The 21371-nt window shown below is 34.8% G+C and overlaps 1 protein-coding gene across 6 annotated transcripts in view; it reads right to left on the bottom strand.

Annotated features, from left to right (window-relative positions):
• Positions 1 to 21371, bottom strand: part of IL1RAP (interleukin 1 receptor accessory protein) — a 121151-nt gene that overhangs the window by 34858 nt on the left and 64922 nt on the right. For all 6 annotated transcript variants that reach the window (XM_039850878.1, XM_039850880.1, XM_039850881.1 and 3 more), the window contains 2 exons: positions 7976 to 8270; positions 4246 to 4432 (listed from right to left, as the gene is read on the bottom strand). In XM_039850878.1, coding sequence (XP_039706812.1) covers positions 4246 to 4432; positions 7976 to 8270 — 482 coding nt within the window. The remainder of the gene's footprint in view (positions 1 to 4245; positions 4433 to 7975; positions 8271 to 21371) is intronic.

The following is a 21371-nucleotide window of genomic DNA, read 5'->3' as shown; positions in this document are numbered from 1 at the left end:
TACCACACATCAACAGTGGCCTTTTATAATCATAGAACTGAAAGACTGGCTGGTAATCAGTTTCTTTTAGTCATTTGTACACTGTTGGGTGTCTGCCATGGCAATGGTTTGACCACTTTTTTCTTGGTCTTATTTTCAGGTTTTCTGCTTTAATTCACCCCATGAACATTCTCTCCAGATTTTGACCTTAGCCCTTTTCTCTTCCCACTTTATTTTGTCTTCCTAAGGGCTCCAATTATCATATAGATGCATCCAGTTTTGTCTCCAACTTTGACTTTTCTTCTGAGCTCCAGACCCATACACATGTAGCCACTGCCTACTGGTCACTGCCACCTGGATGTCTTACAGACACCTCTAACTCAGTATGACTTTCTAAATCCTTGATTTGCTCCCCAAATCTGGTCCTCCTCTCTTACTTCATACCTTGGTTAATAGCACCTACATTCATCTAACCAGAAAAAGCAGAAATATAGGAATCATGCGAAATACAGAGATGGGTATGGCCTAACTTTGCTCTCAAGTAATAGTCAATCTCAAAGAATACACACATGTAAATTTCTCCCTCTTCTTAAAACCAACAATAAATTCTCTTTGGCACTCCAAAGAGAAAAGTTGAATTAGAACTCTACTTTTTGATAAGAATAGGAATTCTTATTTGTAAATTCGTCAATGAAATTGTAGATCCTTTGGAACTATGTAGGATTGGACATATATCTCATTCACTACTGTGTTCCCCAAATCCCTGGCATGGACTACAGTTAATAGTCAACAAATATGTGTTAAATGTATATGTGAATGAAAGACTATGAAACAATAAAGAAAGTGAAAAAGTGACATGGAAACAGACATAAATAAATAGCTATGGGATTATAAGAGGGAAAAATTATTTTCAGTGGGAGAGAACAGGGAGCATTTCGTGAGGTAGTAGAATTTGATCTGTTCTAAAGGAAGAAGAGAGGACATTCTAGGGAGAGGGAATGCATGGAGAAAAAGGAGAAAATTATAAAATATATAAGAAAATAAAATTAATGTTTCAGGCCAGTGGGTATTCAAAGTATACAAAAAGTGAATAGAATAAGAAACCTTGATAAACAGATGAACACATTTTTTTAAGCTGGAAGATATATTACACTTGTTGGTATAAAATTGTTAACATTATTCTTTAAATCATTCTTTACGCTCTTTACTATGGAAAATTACAAAGAAAATATAGCATGATCTCCTGTACCCATATCTAGCCTCAAAAGTACCAATTCAGGGTATGTCTTTTTTCACCTATACCCACTCACTGCACTCCAAGATTATTTTGAAGCAAATCACAGACACCATATAATTTCATATGTAAATATTTATATGTATCTGTAAATGACAAGACACCTTTTGCAAGCATAAAACTATAGTGCCATTTTCACAATTTAAAAATAAATAATAATTCATCAATATCATTAATATTCTGTGTTTAGATATTTTTGATTTTCTCATAACTTGTTTTATAATTTGTTTGAATAAAACACCATCTAAGGTTCATACATTACAATTGGTTGTTATATATCTTAAATCAGTCTCTCTCTTTCTCTCTCTTGCTCTCTCCTTTCCATCTCTCCCTTTTTTCTGAATCATTATATTATAAAACATAGCATGTGGAATAAAAAAACTCAAAACATATGTATGAGTTAATGAGTTATTATAACCTTTGAACCACAGATCAAGTCCAAAAATAGAACACTGCCAGTCACCCTTGAAGTTCATCCACATGCTCTATGTCAATCCCAGCTCTTTTCTATCCCCAAAAGTAGCCACTATCTATACTTTCATAGTAAAATCACTTCCTCATTTTCATTTATAATTTTATCACTCGTGTGTGTAACCTTAGACACAACAGTCTCATCCATTTTTAAATGTCTTATATGTTTCCTTTAATCTATACATTCCCACACCATGCCTTTCTTTTTCTTACAATTATCTGTTGAATAACCCAAGGCATTTGACATACAAAATTTTCCACAGTCTGGATCTTGCTGACTGCAAACTCATAGTACAGATCAATATATTACTCTGTTCTCTATAATTCCCTCAAAATGGCAGGAGGATCCAAAGTTTTACTCAAACTTAGTTTTAATCCATTTGGCACAATTATGAATGAAATTGCTTCCTTTCATCAGAAAGAATATGTCTGGCTGTCTCTCTTCTTGTGATGATAGCTATCATTGATGCTTAATGCTTAGATAATATTAAGTCATTGGGGGTTGCAAAGTGATTACATATTGCTATAAAAACACACTTCTCTACACCATTTCTTAACACAGTGTACATTTCTTAATGGAAAAGGCAGAATAAATATTTACTTTTCCCCCTTTTTTTACTAGTTTTCAAGATAACAAATTGATATCCTATCATCCAAATGTAATCAATTAAATATTTCGAAATAGCATTATAAATTTAAGGGTTTAAATTTAATTCATTGAATTCGACCCATTACAATTAATATCTTTATTCAAGTTGTTCCATTTTGCCAATGGAAGTTTCTTAAAGATGGATCCTAAGTCATTTCATTACTGACTTAAACAGAGACAGATGCTAAAATATTCAATTATGATTTATGGAGTTGTCTATTCTTTTAATTCTATCAATTTTTGCTTCATGCATTTTGAAATACTGTTATTATTATTTTATTTTATGCCTTCCTGATGAATTGACCCTTTTATTATTCTGAAAAGTCCTCTTTATCTCTAAAAATACCCATTGTCTTAGAGTCTATTTTATGGGATTTTGGGATATCCATTCTACCCATCTTATTTTCATTCATCATTTATTTTCTATTTAAATTTTTTTTCTCCCTTCCACTCTCATTAATCTTAAGGCATTACCTATTATGTTCACCTGCTGTTATGTTCCTCTTGGTTTAGCTTTATTTCTAAAATGACTCATTTTCTTCTAAGTTTTTACTGAGTTTTAAAATTTCTGGACTTTTCTATTTCTTATTTATTTTTTGTTATTCTTTCTCATCTCGTATCATTTCTTAATGTTTTTCAGCTCATTTTTGAAATATTGGGTTATGATATGTCTTTCTGAAATGCTTTTTTGTTCTGTAGGATATTATTCTGCTTCTTATTCTTTTTCTTATAATTTTAAATGGGATTATACTTTGATTCTTTTTGCTGCTCATTTTTATATGAGACCAGTTATTTTTCTAAGCTTTATCATCTGGCAAGATTTGTAATTTCACAGAGATCCCTCTTTAAAACTATGGTCTTGATATTTCTTGATTCTGTTCTGCTCTTCCTCTGTTCTGGCCCTCTGGTCCTTCTCTTCCCTTCTGATCTCATTTACTTCTGATTTCACTTCCAGACATTTCTCCTCAGTATGGATGGGTGTTTTTCAGAGCTCCAAGGCACTAGAACTATTTCAGCCCTTCGAAATTTCTTACTACAGGTCTCTTGGACTCATTGTCTATTAGGCAGCAAAATCCTTCCAGTTTCAGCTGCTGTTCTCAAAATGGTCCACCACACTTTCCAGTGAGTTCTCACTGGCTTTTCTGGGGTTCTGTTCTCAAGTTTGTCAGGTACCACATTACTTATATCTACTCTCTTATCTATAAAAATGGATTTTTTATGGGTCATGTTTGTGGTTTGTCTCACTGGTTTTATTGAAGGTGATTCTTGTGGATAACTTGTCACTGAGTTTTGTTTTAAATATTCTCTAGTTTTAGGCTTTGGCTTATGTGGATATTTGAAGAGATTAGAAAACTATGCTGCTGCCACAAACGCTACCTTCCAACAATTTATTTTTGATTAAAAAATTTCCCAAATCCCTCAGATGTAGAAGAGACCACAGATGGACTGTGGCCACAAATGAGGGCAAATATGAAAATACTTATAAGTAACAAAATATAGTACTGGTGAGTCAAGGAATTAAAATTCACCAGATGAATAGGTAGCTTCTGATTCCACTGAGCAGTGAATAGAAGTGGGAAATAGTTCTAAAATTGTATTTTATAGAAAGTTAATAGAAATAAAGTAGTTTTAGTAGTCCAGTGAATGTTATTTAAGAAATGGTGGATTGAGGCAAAGCGTTCTCCACCACTTCCTTTAAAATGTTGCAAGGTAAGGAAGCAGTAAAAGATTTGTATAAAGTCACTATGGAAGACATTAAAAGATCTGATGAGAAAAATCTCAGTTTCTGAATTAACTCGACAAATAACTATTGCTATTTTAGAGAGGGTGACATGCCCTCTAGTTTGCTTACCATATACCAAGTGACAGTTGGTTTGACACTGGAAGGAAAAAATCCATCTACATTTGGACAAGTGATCTTCTGAACACCATATTCAAGAAACAGTCTATGCACTGGGATTTTCATGGGAGAATTGAAGCAGCTATCTTTTTGAACAACTTCCAGAGGAAATGCAACTTTGCTGCAATATGAGATGTTCCTGAAAAGAGAAATATACAATGAATGGGCAGTCTCATTTGCATTTGTTTTAATGCAGTAAACACGATAAAATGAGCTAAGTAATGCTATGTATTGAGACTTTATTTATACGTTAAATCTATGTAAGAACTAAATATGTTACGGAGGTATTTCCTGTATCAATTGACATCACAGAATAAAAACAGACACAATAACTACTATTGATATATTAAAATATTTATATTTTTAGAAATTCTCCTAAACATGCATATGTATGTGTGTATGTATGTATGTATGTATGGATGTGCATGTGTGTGTGTGTGTGTATAAATTTTTTAACTTTAGCCTTAAAACATTCTCAGCAGTACTCAGTATCGGTAACGCAAAGGTAAGACTAGCATATAACTCATGGTTGATAATGGTATATAAACAACCTTTGGAAAATAAGTATGTTTCTAAAACCATTTTTAAAAAAGCCTTAGCTTTTGTTTTAGTAATTTTATTTCTGGAAATCTTTTCACATGATAGAATTATGGGAAATTAATCAGAAATTCTCTTCCAGTGCTATGTCTACAAGGAAAACAATGGAATCAAAAGAAAAAGCTACAAAACATAAGACTGTAAAGATAATCATGGTACAACCATTCAAAGTTGTACGTGCCTATAAAAAAAATCAAGCATGAAGGAAAAAAACTAACAAACACATAAAACTTCTTAGGATTGCTGGAGAATCATATTTATGCTTTTAATGTCTACAATAGGTTGTTTCATCTGTCTGGAAGGCTCTTCTGCCATCACCCTACCTTACACATGGAGGTCTTCTCTGCCATCCTTTGTGCACCCATATCTATGCACTCATTTTCTGAGCACCTTAGACATTTCTTTGATTGAATTTTTCATAGTTTAAACAAAGACATGACCTTGTGTGATTTCTTTTATTCCTTGCATCTAGTACAGTGTTTAAACTTTCAGTAGGTGGTGAATGAATATTTGAAACTTGTGTGTATATACAGAAAAACAATAAATAAAACATAAATAATAAGACAACTAATTTTTTACGGAGATGGGGAAATGGGTCTATTCTTTTTATAATTTCGATTTAAGGGATCAAATACATAGATAGTCAATGACTCATGAATTAATTCTAAATACAATGGAAGGTGTGGAGGAATGCACATTGTATTTAGGTGGGAGGGAAGGGTACTTAAAAATGACTTAGGACAATGGTAATAAGCTGGAAAGGGAGATTGGTAGGCATAATCTCTACCAACAAATAGCAAAAATACAACCAGTGAAATCTGGGAGGGTGAATCTGAACTTGATAGCCTTAAGGACATCAGGCCTATGATTTCATGTGGTTCAGTTTAAGGTGATTCTCAGTTTAGGAATCACCTCACGACATTGAGAAGCTTCTAGATTTTCTTTAGAAACATAGATAGGCAGACAGGTAAATTAAAGAGACCATCTGGAAATTGATAAATAACACTAAAGGTATACTTAGGCCTTAACAACCATACAACCCTGTTCCTGTAATGTCAAAGAAGGTTTTAAAAGTTTGGGGAAGAGCTCTAGACAAGTAGTGGGTTGCTGAGGAAAAGGAAATTGAGGTACTGAAGCACTAGAATGCATAGTAGAGACCAAGGTCATCCAGAAAGCTACTGATGACCCCTTCCCAGATATTTGCTGATGTTCATGTTGGAATGGTAATGCATTAACAACTGCCAAAGATGAAAAGGAGCTTAAAGAGCATTGAGGCTGACTTTCTCTTTATGCAGATATAGATACCAAAGCTCTCAGACACGGATTGACTTGACTAAGGTCCACCAGCTAAGTAGTGACATAACTGGGTGGTAGCCTAGGCTTTCTGTCTACTCATCCAGTGTTTTTTCCACTATAATCTTTTCTAACTTCTCCAATAAAGTGATATTGGTATATAAATAATGGAAACATGAGTATTTCAGGCTCCTTGGAAGCCTACACACCAGTCTAGAACCCATTTTAATAAAAATAAAGAATCATGCGAAAATCTCAGAAGGGCCTTCAGAGGTTACAAGGGACTCTCAAGGCCACAGTGGTCTAAATGTGTTCCTGTGACAGAGAAAAGGTCCTTCTCCACAATCATTACATAGTTTAAATTTATCAAAGCATAGTCAAAGTTCTCCATCAGAGAACAGTTAATATCCATTTATGACAGTGAACATTCAGAAGAAGGTCTGGGATTACTTATTGTTATGTTATGTTATTCTAAGTTGGAGTATTGCTATGTTATTCAGCCCTATTGTTATGGGCTGAATTGTGACCTCATCGAATTCATACATTGAAGACCTAACTCCCAGTACCTCAGAGTATATTTAGAGATAGGCCTTGAAAGAGGTAAGTAAGGTAAAATGAGGTCATATGGGCAGGCTCTAATTCAATATGACTAATGTTCTTATAGAAGAGTTTAGGACACAGAAAACACGAGAGAGACCATGTGAAGACATGGAGAGAATATGACCATCTGCAAACCAAGGACAGATGAATTAAACCAACCCTGCCTATACCTTACTCTTGGAATTCTAGCCTCCAGACTGTAAGAAAACAAATTTTTATTGTTTAAATACCCAATCTGCGGTATTTTGTTATGGCAGCCCTAGCAAACCAATGCACTTATTAAATAGTAGGAAACTATGTTTTAAAAAAAAAGTTCATAACATAGATGGGAATTTAAAAAAATAAAATAAAGCCTGAAAGCTAAAAAGGAATCATGGAGAAAAAAAACATCCAAAGAACTAAGTTTTAAAATGATTATTCTTCAGAAGGGCTTCAGTTAAATTTTTTTTAAGAGCAAAAAAAAATCTTCATTTGGGCTAGTCAATGTGTCTACTGGATATCAGATTACACAGCAGGACTGTAGCCCTCAAGAAGTCAATTGGTAGTAAAATAAAAATAGTATATTTGGAGCAAAATGCAAACTCTACATGAACTTTTAAGAAAAAAAGTAAATTTGAAAGAAATTTTGCAGTAATGATAGGGCGCTTTGTATTATATTCTTAGATTCCCAGAGATATGGTGTCCATTTGTTTCTTAAGAGAATTTTGGTAGAAAAGGCTGAAAAGCATTGTTCTAGATACATATGATGCCTCCCAAATATTCCTTCTCTTATAACAAGCATCTCAACGCTTTATTAAGACCTTTGAAAGTCGACAAGAATAACAGATATGAGTGTGTTGTATACCCTGCCCTCTTATTGTTTAGGGATATAGATGCCTCCAGGTGGGGCAGAAGTGTATAGGCAGGTTCCAATGTCAGGGAAGGGGGACAAATAAGCGAGGATCTACCTTTAGACAACCTTGATATATGTCAGGATTTGAAAAGGAACCGTCTATGGAGAATGTTTTCAGGAGCACAACCATTTTCTCCTCATACCTCTCTCAGCCAAGCTCAGCTAAGCCACTGGGGTAAAGTGTAAGTAACTCTTTCTAAATGTTTCTCTTTCCTCCTCAGCTTCATAGCTCATGCATCTTCTGGATAAGGCCTAGGAACTAAAGGGAAAAGAGAAAGTGGCCACCAAAACTCAGGCTACCTTAACATGCAGGTATAGTTGCCCGTGTCATTGAGGAGGGTGGGCCGGAACCAGAGTACATCTTTCTCCTTACTAATGCGGTTCTCAGGGAGACGGAAGTTAATTGGTTCCTCAAGGTCCCGGTCCTGTCTAGTCCAATACCAGATTAGAGTAAGGCCAGCTGAATGGGCTGTACTGTAGTTATATTTCAAAAAATGTTCAAAGAGCGGGCACTTGATGCGAGCTGGCTCATCTTCAAACACTTGGATCTGCCTCATGATATCTAGTCCCCAGTCATCGCAGCGTTCTGGAACAACTGAAAAGAAAAAAAAGGCAAATGAGTCACCTCACATTAAAGGCCTCCATAGAACACATTTTCTCCTCAGGATACCCAATTTTTCCCAGGATCCCCCTTTCTTGGTCATCTTCGATAGCCTCCCTTTAATATTTGCATATAATAGACAGTTGTATGAAGAAATGACTTTCATTCTTTATCATTTTTTGACTGAGATAGCAGTCTGATTTGATAGCCTGATCCTCTTGAACCCTATAAGGTATAGGGGAGAATCTCACATGAAAAAGAAGTCACATACTCTCTGACTCCTCTGAGGACATTGGAGGTTCTAAGGAGAAAACTGTAACTGCAAAGACAACCTTCCAGGACTCCCAGTTCTCCTCGAGGTTCCTGATTTTGGGGCTAAATCTGTGCTGTCCAATGGTAATATAATGTGAGCCATATACATAATTTTAGATGTCCTAGTGACCACATTAAAAATGCTTTAAACAGAGATAAAATTAATGTATATATTTTGTTAAACTTGATATATCCAAAACACCCCAATACATTAAAATGAGATATTTTATATTCACATTCTTTTTTTTGTAATAAATCTTCAAAATTCAATGTGTTCTACACTTATAGCACATCTTCATTTGGGCTAGTCAATGTGTCTACTGGATATCAGATTACACAGCAGGGCTGTAGCCCTCAAGAAGTCAAGAAGGTTCAGTGATGCTCAGTGGAGAACAAAGGTGCTATAGTTTCTATCATTTAGAGTCAAATAAAATTTATAATGACTTTTACAATTTATTTTTTATAATGAAAAGTAATCACTGATCCACACAGGAAAAAAATAATAATAAACGACTTTTTAAAAGAGTAATATATGAATGTAGGGCTCTAGATATAACTATAGGGAACAGAAGTCAGGAATGATGGAGTACTGTAAAGCCCAAAACAATCATCTTAAAATAGTTTTCTTTTTTCCTTTCTTTTTTCTTTTTTCCTAACATACATACATACACATGCATACATATATGTATGTGTTTGTGTGTATGTGTGTATATATATGTATATATATTTTTAATGGTGTAATATTCTCCACATTTCAGCTGACATCTAAAACTTTTCACCATAAGTATAACAATTAGAAAGGATATACTTAATGTCATATTACAAGTAATGACATTTTAAAATAAAATGGTTATACCACTCTTCCAATTACATCGAATGAACTAGTGATTTGCCATACACCAATATCCACCTAAAAATATGTAAATAAGCTTTCTTTTAAACACTGGTAATTCTATACCATTCTTTTGTATTAATTCCACTGTCTCCACACATAATATTACTTTAATGAAATATATTTTTGTTTGATAGCTTTTTAAAAATTTTTCATCATTTTACTTTTCTGTGTAATATATAATACTCTAAATATTAATTTTTTTCTGAAATGAATTTTATTATAATTAGAGATACACAATTTAAATAATATGTATTTTCAATTTTACAAGTAATTATTAAATATAAAATGTAAAATTATTTTGAAAACCATTTCTTGATTGTAATCAGGATGGACTATTTTTGAAAAGAAGGGTTGAGCATTAATTGAAAATATTTTATTTATACATAAGCACAGAGGAAATGTGTCTATAGTCAAGAACAGGAGTTTAATTCTATCAAGGTTATCGATTCTTTATATTTCGTTTGAGCTATATGCACCATTTATATTTTTATTATCAAACATTATTTTAATAATCTATCACTGACATCTCTGGAAGACTGAGTTTGCAAAACCAGATTTAATTCCCACTCTTCCCTATATCCACATCCTTTACAGTTTGATGCAATGAGTCTTCTAGTCAAGGAGAGTCCATTTTCCCACACCTTGGATCTGAGCTGTCCTAGTGACTTATGCTGACCAACAAAATGCAGCGAAGGTGATTTTGTGTCAATTCTAAGCCTTTTGCTTTTTTTTCTTGTAACCCTGTTAACACCATGAGAACAACCCCAGTGTTATGGACTGAATATTTGTGTCCCACCACCCCCCAAATTCATGTCGAAGCCCAAACATGACAGATTTTGGAGGTGGGGGACTTTGAGAAGTAATTAGGTCATGAAGGTAGAGCCCCTGTGGTGGGATTACTGTCCTTATAGTCCTTATAGGAAAGGAAGAGAGAACTTGCGCGCACGCTCTCGCTCTCTCGCTCTCTCGCTCTCTCGCTCTCTCGCTCTCTCGCTCTCTCGCTCTCTCGCTCTCTCGCTCTCTCTCTCTTCCACGTGAGGACATGGTAAGAAGGCAGCCCTCTGAAAACTGGGAAAAAAGAAAAGTCTCTCACCAGACATCTAGTATGTTGGCACCTTGATCTTGGACTTCTTAGCCTCTTGGACTGTTTTTTGTTTAGTCATCCACCCTATCTATGGTATTCTGTTACAAGAGCCAGAAGCGACTAAGATACTCAACTGACAGCTGGCTCACCTCCACAAGCACTGTTGTCTGGACTTTCACAGAGGACCAAAGATGCAAGAGCCCAGCCTAGATCACTTGAGCCAAGCTTCTGTTAGAAGAATTGTCCGGGACACTCATAAACTCATGAGCAAGAAATACATGTGTAACAAATAAAATGAAGCTTGTCACTGAAGTTTGTAGTTGGTTGGTAGGCAACCAACCAACTGTTTTAGAGACAGTAGATAACTGATAGAACAACTAAATTAGAGGCTACTTTAATTTTGATAAAAACAAGGAACTCGAAGCTTTATCACTTGCAAAAGGCTTTGTAAGTACATAATAAATCCCTAAGTAAATAATAGATTTCTGGAAATCTAACAAACTGATTTTTCTAAGGCTAAACAAATTGCTATTATTTATAATTGTTATGCATTCATATAGAAACACTTTTTAAAATCCAACATACAGAGAAAGAACTGTGAGATCAAAATGTTGTTCATACCAATACAAACTTAGTAAAAAATATTTACAAAAAAAAAACTCGGCAAAATATCTATCTTATCACATTGTTTAACTGTATTTTCATTAAAGCTGCAAAGTTACGAAATTCTCTCTTTTCAGTCTTAAGGAAATTACAATCATAGTTTTTAAGATAAATATGTCAGACTGAATACCTGCATATAATTTCACTCCTTTCTGAAATTCGACTTAAACTAAAAATAATTTTTCAAGCCATAATCCCACGTAACATCAAGAACAGGAGAAAAGGCAATAGAGACATCAAAATGAATAAGGGGTAACCAGATAAGCCCATTTAAAATGAAAAATCCTAAACCAGCAGGGGAAAGCTGGAGAGCAAACAAATCTGGAATGAAGAATGCAGAAAAAACCCCAAGAGGAACTATCAGCACCAAGATAAAATATTAATAGTGCTGTTCACCCAGTATTCCTGAGTTCTCTTCCTAGACGTACTGTAAGATTGTATTTGTATGCCCCTCTGAAAAAAGGATAAGACATATGACATACTCTGGCCAATATGATCTAGTGAGTGTCACTTGTGGAGGGTGTTTTAAGGACCAGAGTATATTTCACCATGTTGCGTTTCCTTCTGCCTTGGCAAATATGAAAGTACAGAGACTGAGACTTCCTTAGCTTAGATCTCTTGATACAGATAACACGTAGCAGAGTTAAGTTATAGAGAATAGGGATTTGCTTGCTACCAGTATGAAAAATCTGTTCTCACCTGTCAAATGCAATCAATTACCATAAAACAAAGACTTAACCAGCAGAGTGGAGAAATAAGGACAATCAGCTGAAAGCTTTGTCAAAGCTCTGCCTTTGTTCTTATCTCACTCTCCTAGCACTCAAGAGGAGTGCTTTTCTACTCAGCTCCAAGGATGAAAGCAGTTAGACTTTTATCCTCCAGGCAGGAGAATGAATAAATCTTCAATGCGAAATTTGACTAGCTTAGGAAGAAAGACCTAACACTCTTAATATCAGTGGTTCTTTAACAAATTGCACGGCCACACCATTCAACAGAAAAGCTCAAGGTTAACAAGCCTTACATTCACATTTAGAATTTTCAGTCAGCTTCTAAATCACTTCTTTTTAAAAATGAACAGATAGTCCCAGAGTAAAATCTCCACCATGAAAGGTAACATCCAAAGAAACTTTAGAAAAATCAAGATTAGTACAGGAAAAAAAAAAATCTTAAAAAAAAATCCTATCATTAGCATCCTCAGAGAAATAAGGAACTGCTGCTACATTCATGAAGCAAGAACAAGATGACATAACAAAGAAATATTCAAAGAAGAAAAAAAGCTCATTAAAATTAAAAACACGATTGCAGAAAATTAAAACTTAACAAATGGGTTCTTTGAAAGTTAAAGTTGAGAATTTCCCAAAAAGTAGAATAAAAAGAAAAAAAAAACATGAAAAAAGACAAGAAAATTAGAAAACCAGTCCAGGACTCTCAATGTCTCAATAAAAGGAGCTCTCCCCAAAATTAATTAATTAGTTAATTAATTAATAATAATAATAAAACAGAAAGAAAAGTCTCAATTAAATAATTCAAAGAAAAAGAAACCCCAGAACTGAAAAACCTAACCTTCTAAAATCAAAGGACCTATCAATTTCTCTAGCATAGTGGATGAAAATAGACCTACATCACAAAAGTATTTTCTTTGACTTTTTAATAAAGCTTTATTTTTAAAATTTCAAATCTATACAGAAATGTCAAACTTACAAAAAAAGGGCAGTAGAATGAGTACCTATATACCCATCACCCAACTTTAACAATTATCAATATTTGCTATTTTTACTTAATTTATTCTGCCCTTTTGCTTGTTTAAACTTTAATTAAAAAATGTAAATTATGAAATATTCCAAACTTACAGAAAATAATAAAATAAATGCTTAAGTTCTCACCATTCCAATAATGTGGTATTGTTTAGTGCTTTTATTCATTCATTCATTCATTTATTTATTATTTTTTATGGTGACATTGGTTAACGAAATCCAATAAGTTTCAGCTGTACACGTTAACAGTATGGCATGTATATATTTACATGTGTGTTCACCTCCCATAGTTTTATTTTTGTCACCACATATTTGACCTCCTTTACCCTGTCTACGTTCCCCCTCCTCCCATCCCCTACCCTCTGGTAACCACTAGGCTATACGAAAGTATTTTTTTAAAATTAGAAAAAGAGAATATTCTATAAACCACCAGAGAATAAGAAAGAGGGTAAAAATGGTTACATACAAAAGATCAGAAATCAGAATGGCTTTGAAACTCTCAAAACCAAGACTGGAAACTAGAAGATAATGAAAGCAATTCATCTAAAAGAAAATTTCCAACCCTAAATCTAAACCCAACAAAATAATCAAGGGTGAAGGTAACATTTTCAGACACATAAAAACTAAATAATTTTATATTTCATAGGCTCTTTATCAGAAAGCTTTTGGAGGATTTATGCCACTAAAATGAGAAAAAATAAAGAAGAGGAAAACATAGGATCAAGGAGTAAGGATCCAATTTTAAAAAAAGAGAGAGAGGAAGAGAGTCCTAGAATAACAGTGAAGGAGAGCCCAGGATAACAGCTATGCATCAGGGCTTGGTGATGAAAGAGTCTAGGAAGAAGTGGAAAACTCCGAAAAATAAAAAAATAAAAAAAGTAACTGATAAATTGTCTGATTAGTTAGCACTGTGGAAAATTATGCCGAAAGACAACTGAAAAATATGAAAACTGTTACCAAAAGATACAAATTAAAGTAATCATTTGAAAAGAAGACAATAAATAACTTCAAAAATAGGATAACATAATTACAGTTCATTAATACATATAGACATATTGATTGATTATTGATTCAACCAAATATTGTAGTAGTATTTATGTAGAGAAAAATGGGAAAGGAAGCAAAGAGAATAGCAGAATAAGGGAGAGAATTCTCATTTACTATAATTTAAAAAGTGAAAAAAATAATACCTAGGGTTAACTAAATAAAATATAACAGTTTACAAAATCTATTGTAAATGTCATAATAAATAAATAAAATACTGAAAAATGATGCCTCTGTGGAAGAGAACTAGAGGGAGTGAGGAAAGTTATGGCAGAATGAATACAATTTTACTGGTATAAGCTTTTCATTCTACTGGTCTTAAAAAAAAAAATCTCTGTGAATAATTTATTTTGAAAATAATTAAAATATTATTAGAAAAAAGAAAAGAAGGAAGGAAGCAAGGAAGGAAGGAAGGATGGAAAGAAGGGAAATAGCAACTATTCACTACCATTGGCAAAGTCATTCTCAGTGTCAAACCATCCTAATGATACTTACCTTCTATTAGAAAAAAGTATTGATTTCATTGTTTAAACCAAAAATTGTAGTAATATGCATTGGCATGACAGTCATTCGCTTTTGAATTATAAGGTCTAGTTTGAAAGAGAATGAGAGATAGACAATTGGACAGCTGATGGTGTCTGAAATTTGATCATATTGTTTGTTGTCAACATAAAATGAGATACTACTGCCTTCTGTATTTCATAAAAATATTCTTCATGCTATTTATTTCTAAAGGTCTCTCTCTCACGAGCTCTAAAGTGTTTAATCAAATTTGGACGATGGTAGAGGAAGACTATTAAACGAAAATTATCATTCTTCCTGCAATCCCACTCTACAATATATCCCAGCTTGGACCAGTAGATCATGGTTCTGATGTTGTGACTCACTTTTAACAAGAACACTGGTAAATTGGAGAGAGAGAGGAAGCTCTTCTGGAGGTTAACGGTATCTTGATTAAAGGAGACTTTTTGACACTAATAGTACAAATTGTCACTTTGTTTGGCCTTGGAGATCTTTATAGCACTGGACAATGATTAATAGTAAGATAGATGATAAGTGACAGGTAGATTTTTTTTTTTTTTTTGGTAAGTAGGAGAATGCTGATTATAAAATGGGAGATGGAAAGAGGCAGCTAATATGACATCTCAAACACAAGCATGTACTCAGATGAGACAATTTAGGAAGAAGTATGAATGGAATGTTGGTGATCACTAGGGCAGAATGTGGCAGAGCCTGGCTACATGTTCATTAATCCTGTTTTCCTTAGCCCATATGAAAACTACATATCCTTAGCAATTGGGTTGGGGCCATGTGATTAGGTTCTGTGGCCAATGAATGTGGTCAGAAATGTTGTATAATCTCTAATTTCCAGCAAAATCTTTGGTGCTTTCTCTTTCTCTTACATGGAGACCTTGAAAAGGGTAGCATCAAAAGATGAAAGGAGCTCAGCTTCCTGTCATTGCTCAGAGCAGAGATTCTCAGGAATCCCATAAGACTTTCAAGAGGTTATAACTGAACAAACAATAAACCTCTATTGTGTTAAGCCACTGTGATTTGGAGGATATTTGTTATAACAACTAGTATTGCCTATCTTGACTAATAAAGGAAAGCAGAATTTACTTTCACAAAATAACAATAAATCAAGAGCGGACACTTTTAAAAATAGCATTTGTTAAAGGCCCTTGCATACAAAAATTTAAATATAATTAACAAAGATTTTTGGCTTAATATTTTTTCAACCAAATTAAATGCAATACAGTTTAAAGGGGAAAAGAAATTATTATACATGCTATGTAGCTTCCTTACAGAATGTGGCATGGGCCAAATAAATATATCTATAAAGAGAATCAGACTCCTTTATAATAGAGACTGAAAGTTCACATATTAGTATCTGTAAACATTCACAGAAATAGTATTATTATTGAGCTTTTCATTCAGGGTATTTGCCCATTTGAAACTATTTCTGTGAGATTTTAAGTTTCTCTAGCCAGCCACCTAAGGGTATTTTGTCAGAGCTTTTTAAATTATTCATTGAACAAACAAAAATAAAATCTATGGCAATAGGCTGGAGTGTCATGTAATACCAAATTAATTATATAATTCACTGCAGGCACCAGCTGAAGAAAAGACTGGGGAAAGGCTGTTATGCAAATAGATTTGTTTCCAATAACAGCAAAGGGGCAATGAATTACCGGCACAGTGAATTACATTTTTGTTTAAAACATTCCTTCTTATCCAGTTTACTCCCCAGTGGAAGTCCTCTCTAAATTGGACCCTCAACATGGGAACCACAAAGTCATTATTTTCCTCTGCCAAAGAATTTCTTAAGACTGAGGCTTGGTGGCACACAGGACAAATGGAAATGTGCAAAAGCCTTGCAAAGCCAAGTCACTGGAAAATCCAACCCACGCTCCTGACAGCAATTAGCATTTATATAACAGGGTATACATTTTAACTAATTAATCTCGCAACACCCTCTTGGGCTTTCATGACCCATTCCCACATTACATGCCAGGAAACAGAGACAGAAAGATTAATTGACTTACTTTCGCCTGAGTGGTAGCACAAATAAAAGCTGCCTGAACACAGATCTAGGATGTTTGTCCCACATCTATGCTCACACATTCAAAGCAAGATATTTGCCACAGAAAAGCTATTCATATGTTTGTATTTATTAAATATTTACTGAGAACCGGCTGTGAGCATGGCACTGTGCTGGGCGCTAGGGCAGAGAGACATATAGATATAAAAACTCAGGAAGCTCAGGTAGAGAAAAAAAAGGAAATGGTTTAAATATTGGAAGACCTAATGTGGAATTAATTTCTGTATGTAAGTATTCCCCCTGTGCCACTTACTTTTCATATCATCTTGGGCAAAGTGCTTCCCTTCTTAGACTCTCACCTTCTGCATGTAAGCCTAAGATATAAAGTACTACAGAAACTGTGAAGTTCTATGTACATATTAGTTACATGTATATCTTACAGTGTTGTATGAGAATGAGAGGGCCTGGTATATGGAAGGAGCTCAGTGCATATTAGGTGTATCTGGATGCTAAATCTGAATGGGCCATTGCCCATCAAGAAGTTAATCTTGGAAAAAGAAAGACGCACATGAATTTAACTAAATGAAAATACCTGGTGGAAAGAACCCACCGTTAGAACAAGCTTCCAGGTTTTATAATATAAAATCATAGTATTATATTATAACATAGCATAACATAGCATAGCACAGCACAGCACAGCACAGCACAAGACAGAACAAGACAGAAAGGGATGGGAAGGAAAAGGAGGGGAGGGAGGGGAGAGGAGGGAAGGGAAGGCGGAGATGAAGATTGTAGTCCTTAGATTGGGTTGTGATCAGAAGCAGTCCTTTTAACAACCCACACTGGAACCCAATGTGGATGAGGCCACTTTAAAAATGGTCCCATCAGCACATTCTAGTAGTCCTATCCACGCCTAAGGGCAGAGACTAAGTCTAATGGGAGGGCTTGTTTTACATCCATACAAGTAGTTTTGAAGAATTTTCTTTTTCTAGTGGTATGTATGGCTCCTCAGGAAATATTAGCATGGGACTGTAATCCAGATAGACTCCAAGACATGAGGAAACTGGTTAGGCTGGCAAGCAACTTTGAATGAGAAGCATAAAGACAAAGAGAAAATCAACAAGTTAAGTGTGGGCAAGTTTCTGAGGCAAATATAGGAGTGCCAGACACTAAAATTTTAGCAGGAACCCTAAAAGAAAAGCACAGAGCATTAGAGTTGGGCAAAACAGACATGATTCAAAAAAGCTTTGATACCCACTGGCTTAATTAATTCATTTAAAAACTATGCACCGAGCATCCTATCATGTACCAAGTACTAAAGCAGGTGCTCAGGATGCATTTGTGAACAAAACACAGGTCTCATGGATCTTATCTTCTAATATAAGGACATTGAGAATATATAGTCAACATCCTAAATAAGAAAAATATAGAGCACATTGGAAGGTCAATGGGACAAAGAAAAACATAGAACCTGTTAAGAGGGATCAGGAATGAGGGATTAGGAGAGTGGGAGTGTCAGGAGTATGAAATTTTAAAGAAGGTAAGTCCCTCAACCATTAGAAACCTCAGTTTCTATATTCAAAAAACGAAGCTTATAATAGTACAGAGCAGTTAGGAAAACTGAATGAGCTTAGGATATAAAGTACCATAGAAACTGAAGTTCTATTATTTTTTTTTTATATCCTTACTAGTCAAACTGTGGTCCACAGCTCATTATCATCATCAGCATCCCTTGAGAGCTTGTCAGAACTGCAGATTTTCAGGCCCCACCTCCTAAATAAGTTCAACAAGATCCCCGGGTATTTCCTATGCATATTCATTTTGGAGAAATATTAGTTTAAACCCTATCATTTTGAGTCTTCTTATTCATAGCTGATCATCATCCTAACTGATAACGTGCCCTATTTCATTTGTTATAACTGGGTTGTTGAATTATTTCTGAGGTTTCATCCATCCCATGAGTCTGCCTATTTGATTAATATGTACATTTAAAAATATATTGCTTTTTGTTCCTCAGTAAAATATATATATATATGTATATATATATATATATATTTGAATGATATAGACATTTTTCCAGCAGTGTCTTATTAACAAAAAATCAGTTTTCAAAAACATCTACAAACTACATTTCCTAGAGTATGACTTAAGTGGAAAAAATATTAACACTTAAATTTTTTTACTCAGAAAAGAGCTACTCACACAAATGTTTAGAAGATGTTGCTGAAATTTGATCGTTGTCAACTAAGCCATCAAAAGGAGAGAGAGAAGTTAGGGATGGGGGAGGAAAGCTGGAGCGGCTGTGAGCATCCATCAGAAACCCTCATGTTGTTTGTACTATTCAACGACACTGAGCTAATAACTTGACAGATGGCTTTCCTGGACCAGATAATTAGACATACCTTACTCCCACCAAAAAAAGGGGGTTTTCTTGATCAGTAATTTGAAGAAAACATGAAACAGTCCTAAGTAGTTGATAGGATTTGCCACATAAGGAAAGAATGACAAATTCAGAAAGCAGGATGAAGCAGGGGTAGAATTCACAAGCTATAGCTTCAGTTTTGCAAGGTTGTTAAGAGTTAGTTCCTAGAACAAGTTTTATTTCCAATGGTGTACTCCTCCTCCCATCTACACTGGCCATGTACCTTTATACCATCCTGCTATTTCATATCAATTAGAAAAGGTAGTCCTGGCTAGTTAAAAATAATAATTTGGAGAAAGTTGTTACCAGGCAAATGTGAAAACAAAGACAATAAAAAGGAAGAGGTGAAAAGGGAAAATAAATCCTCATGGATGAAAACAGTCGGAACTGTGAAGTTTCAATTCAGAACGTATACCATAGTAGGTGATGCTTAAAGTTAGAAAATGCAATAACCTAAAAAGATGACTTAGAGCTGGGGTCTTTCAGAGTCTAATTACAGGACCGGCACTCTAGGATCTCTGAACAGTTTGGTTTTCATTCGATACCTGCCATATGGAGGTTCCTCTCTTAGTTCATGAACATGAGTGTCATTTTCTACAAAATTTCCCTGGTGGCAGAGAACCTAAAGAAAACCCCTGAGTTTTCTAGAGAACTGAATATTTCCCAGGTCTAGAGGGGCTGCTAAAGGTCTGTAAGCTCTTTCTTGATCTCCATCAAGTCATTTCACAACTTGTCTTCGGAGCTCCAACAAAAAGACCTGTAATCATCGTGTTAATGTCCAAGAAGAGTCCAATAGCCATCCTTCCTGCTGCTGTGCATAATAAGAAAGAATACGGAACAGCATCATCTAATAACCACCTAAAAAAGACTCTGTTTCTTTCATCATAGTGGCAGCAGGGGTTAGTAGGCTAAAGAATGGATTCTGGGTGTGCTGCCTCTGTACCATGGTTCCATTTTTTTCTTAAAAAAAATCACTATAATGAGCATCCTCGTGTGGCTGAAGGGAATGATTTTCTTTGCAGGGCTATTGCGACAATAAACAAACTGGGTTATGTCAAGTGTGGCAGAGTACCCTGAGACACTCTAAGCAATCATTAGCTGGTTTTATGTTTGTTTGGTTTTTTTTGCCCCCAAGCAGTCTTTCCTAATCCATGATTAAGATGTAAAGATCCAATTACTACTCCCATATAATAACCAAGAAGTCTTTGCTCTCTTTATTTTCATTATTACATAATATTTATTCAGGGTCCTATGAATACTAAGGACTATAGAAACACTATGTAGGAAAAAAACCTGGTCTCCGACTTCGAATTTCCATTCAAGAAATAGATTATCAGCACTGGAAGTAAAGATATTTCACACCTTGTCATAGGACCCCAGAACATATGGATCTTAGATCTGGTTGTAGCTTTCAGTTCTGGTAGGATAGTTGATAATATCCCCATTCCATACATAAAGGGAATGAAGCTAAGAAAAGATAAAAGTAAGGTCTGAGAGATGGACCAGCAGTATATGATGAGAGGAGGGGGACGGGGGGACCAAACCAAGTCGCATATCCCGAAATCCCTTTCCTTAAGGAGCACACAGTTGCTAGTCTCTGGAATCTGATAATCCCAGTTCAAATCCTTATTCTGACACTTCTTAGCCACGTGAATATGTACAAGTAAGTTAAATACTCCTGTGTGTCAAAGAAGGCTAGTTGGAAGATTAAATAAGAGAATGCTTTTAAAGGGCATAGCAGAGAGCTGTTAGTAGTCCTCAGTATTATTATTAAAATCCTCTCTTTCTTAATTCCAAACTCATTTTGGCCAATTTCAAACTAAAAATGGCCCCACAAATGTTGATAACATTTGACCTGGGGAGACTCATTTCTAATAAAATGTTTGAGGGTGCTAGACTACAAAAGTTTTTAAAATATTTACAACAACCCTCTCATTTTACAAATGAAGTAACTAAGCCCAGAGAGCTAACTTGATGAATGACACAGATTCACAAGTGGCAAACAGAATCATTTCTTTTCAATCCAAATGTCATGTTCTTCTTACTATAACATCCCAGTAAAATATGAATTCCAAATACATATCTGCACAAACATCTCTAGTTGATACTGGGAATGTAAATACTGCAACAGTATATTCCCCTTCAAAATAGAGGTTGAAATAGCTCCCCCCTACCCCCCGAAAAGAAAGAAGAAAGGAAAGAAGGAAGGAAGGAAGGAAGGAAGGAAGGAAGGAAGGAAGGAAGGAAGGAAGGAAGGAAGGAAGGAAGGAAGAAAAGAAAAAGTAAACCCAGAAAGATTGGAACAGAAAACATTAATAGTGAACCATAGAAGATAACTTGGCATGCATTCTATGTGATCAAGCCAAACAAGTATTCTTT

Source organism: Pteropus medius, unplaced genomic scaffold, assembly GCF_902729225.1.
Source record: "Pteropus medius unplaced genomic scaffold, Ma_sr-lr_union100, whole genome shotgun sequence".
Lineage (NCBI taxonomy): Eukaryota > Metazoa > Chordata > Mammalia > Chiroptera > Pteropodidae > Pteropus > Pteropus medius.
This window is presented reverse-complemented; position numbering and strand designations above follow the sequence as displayed.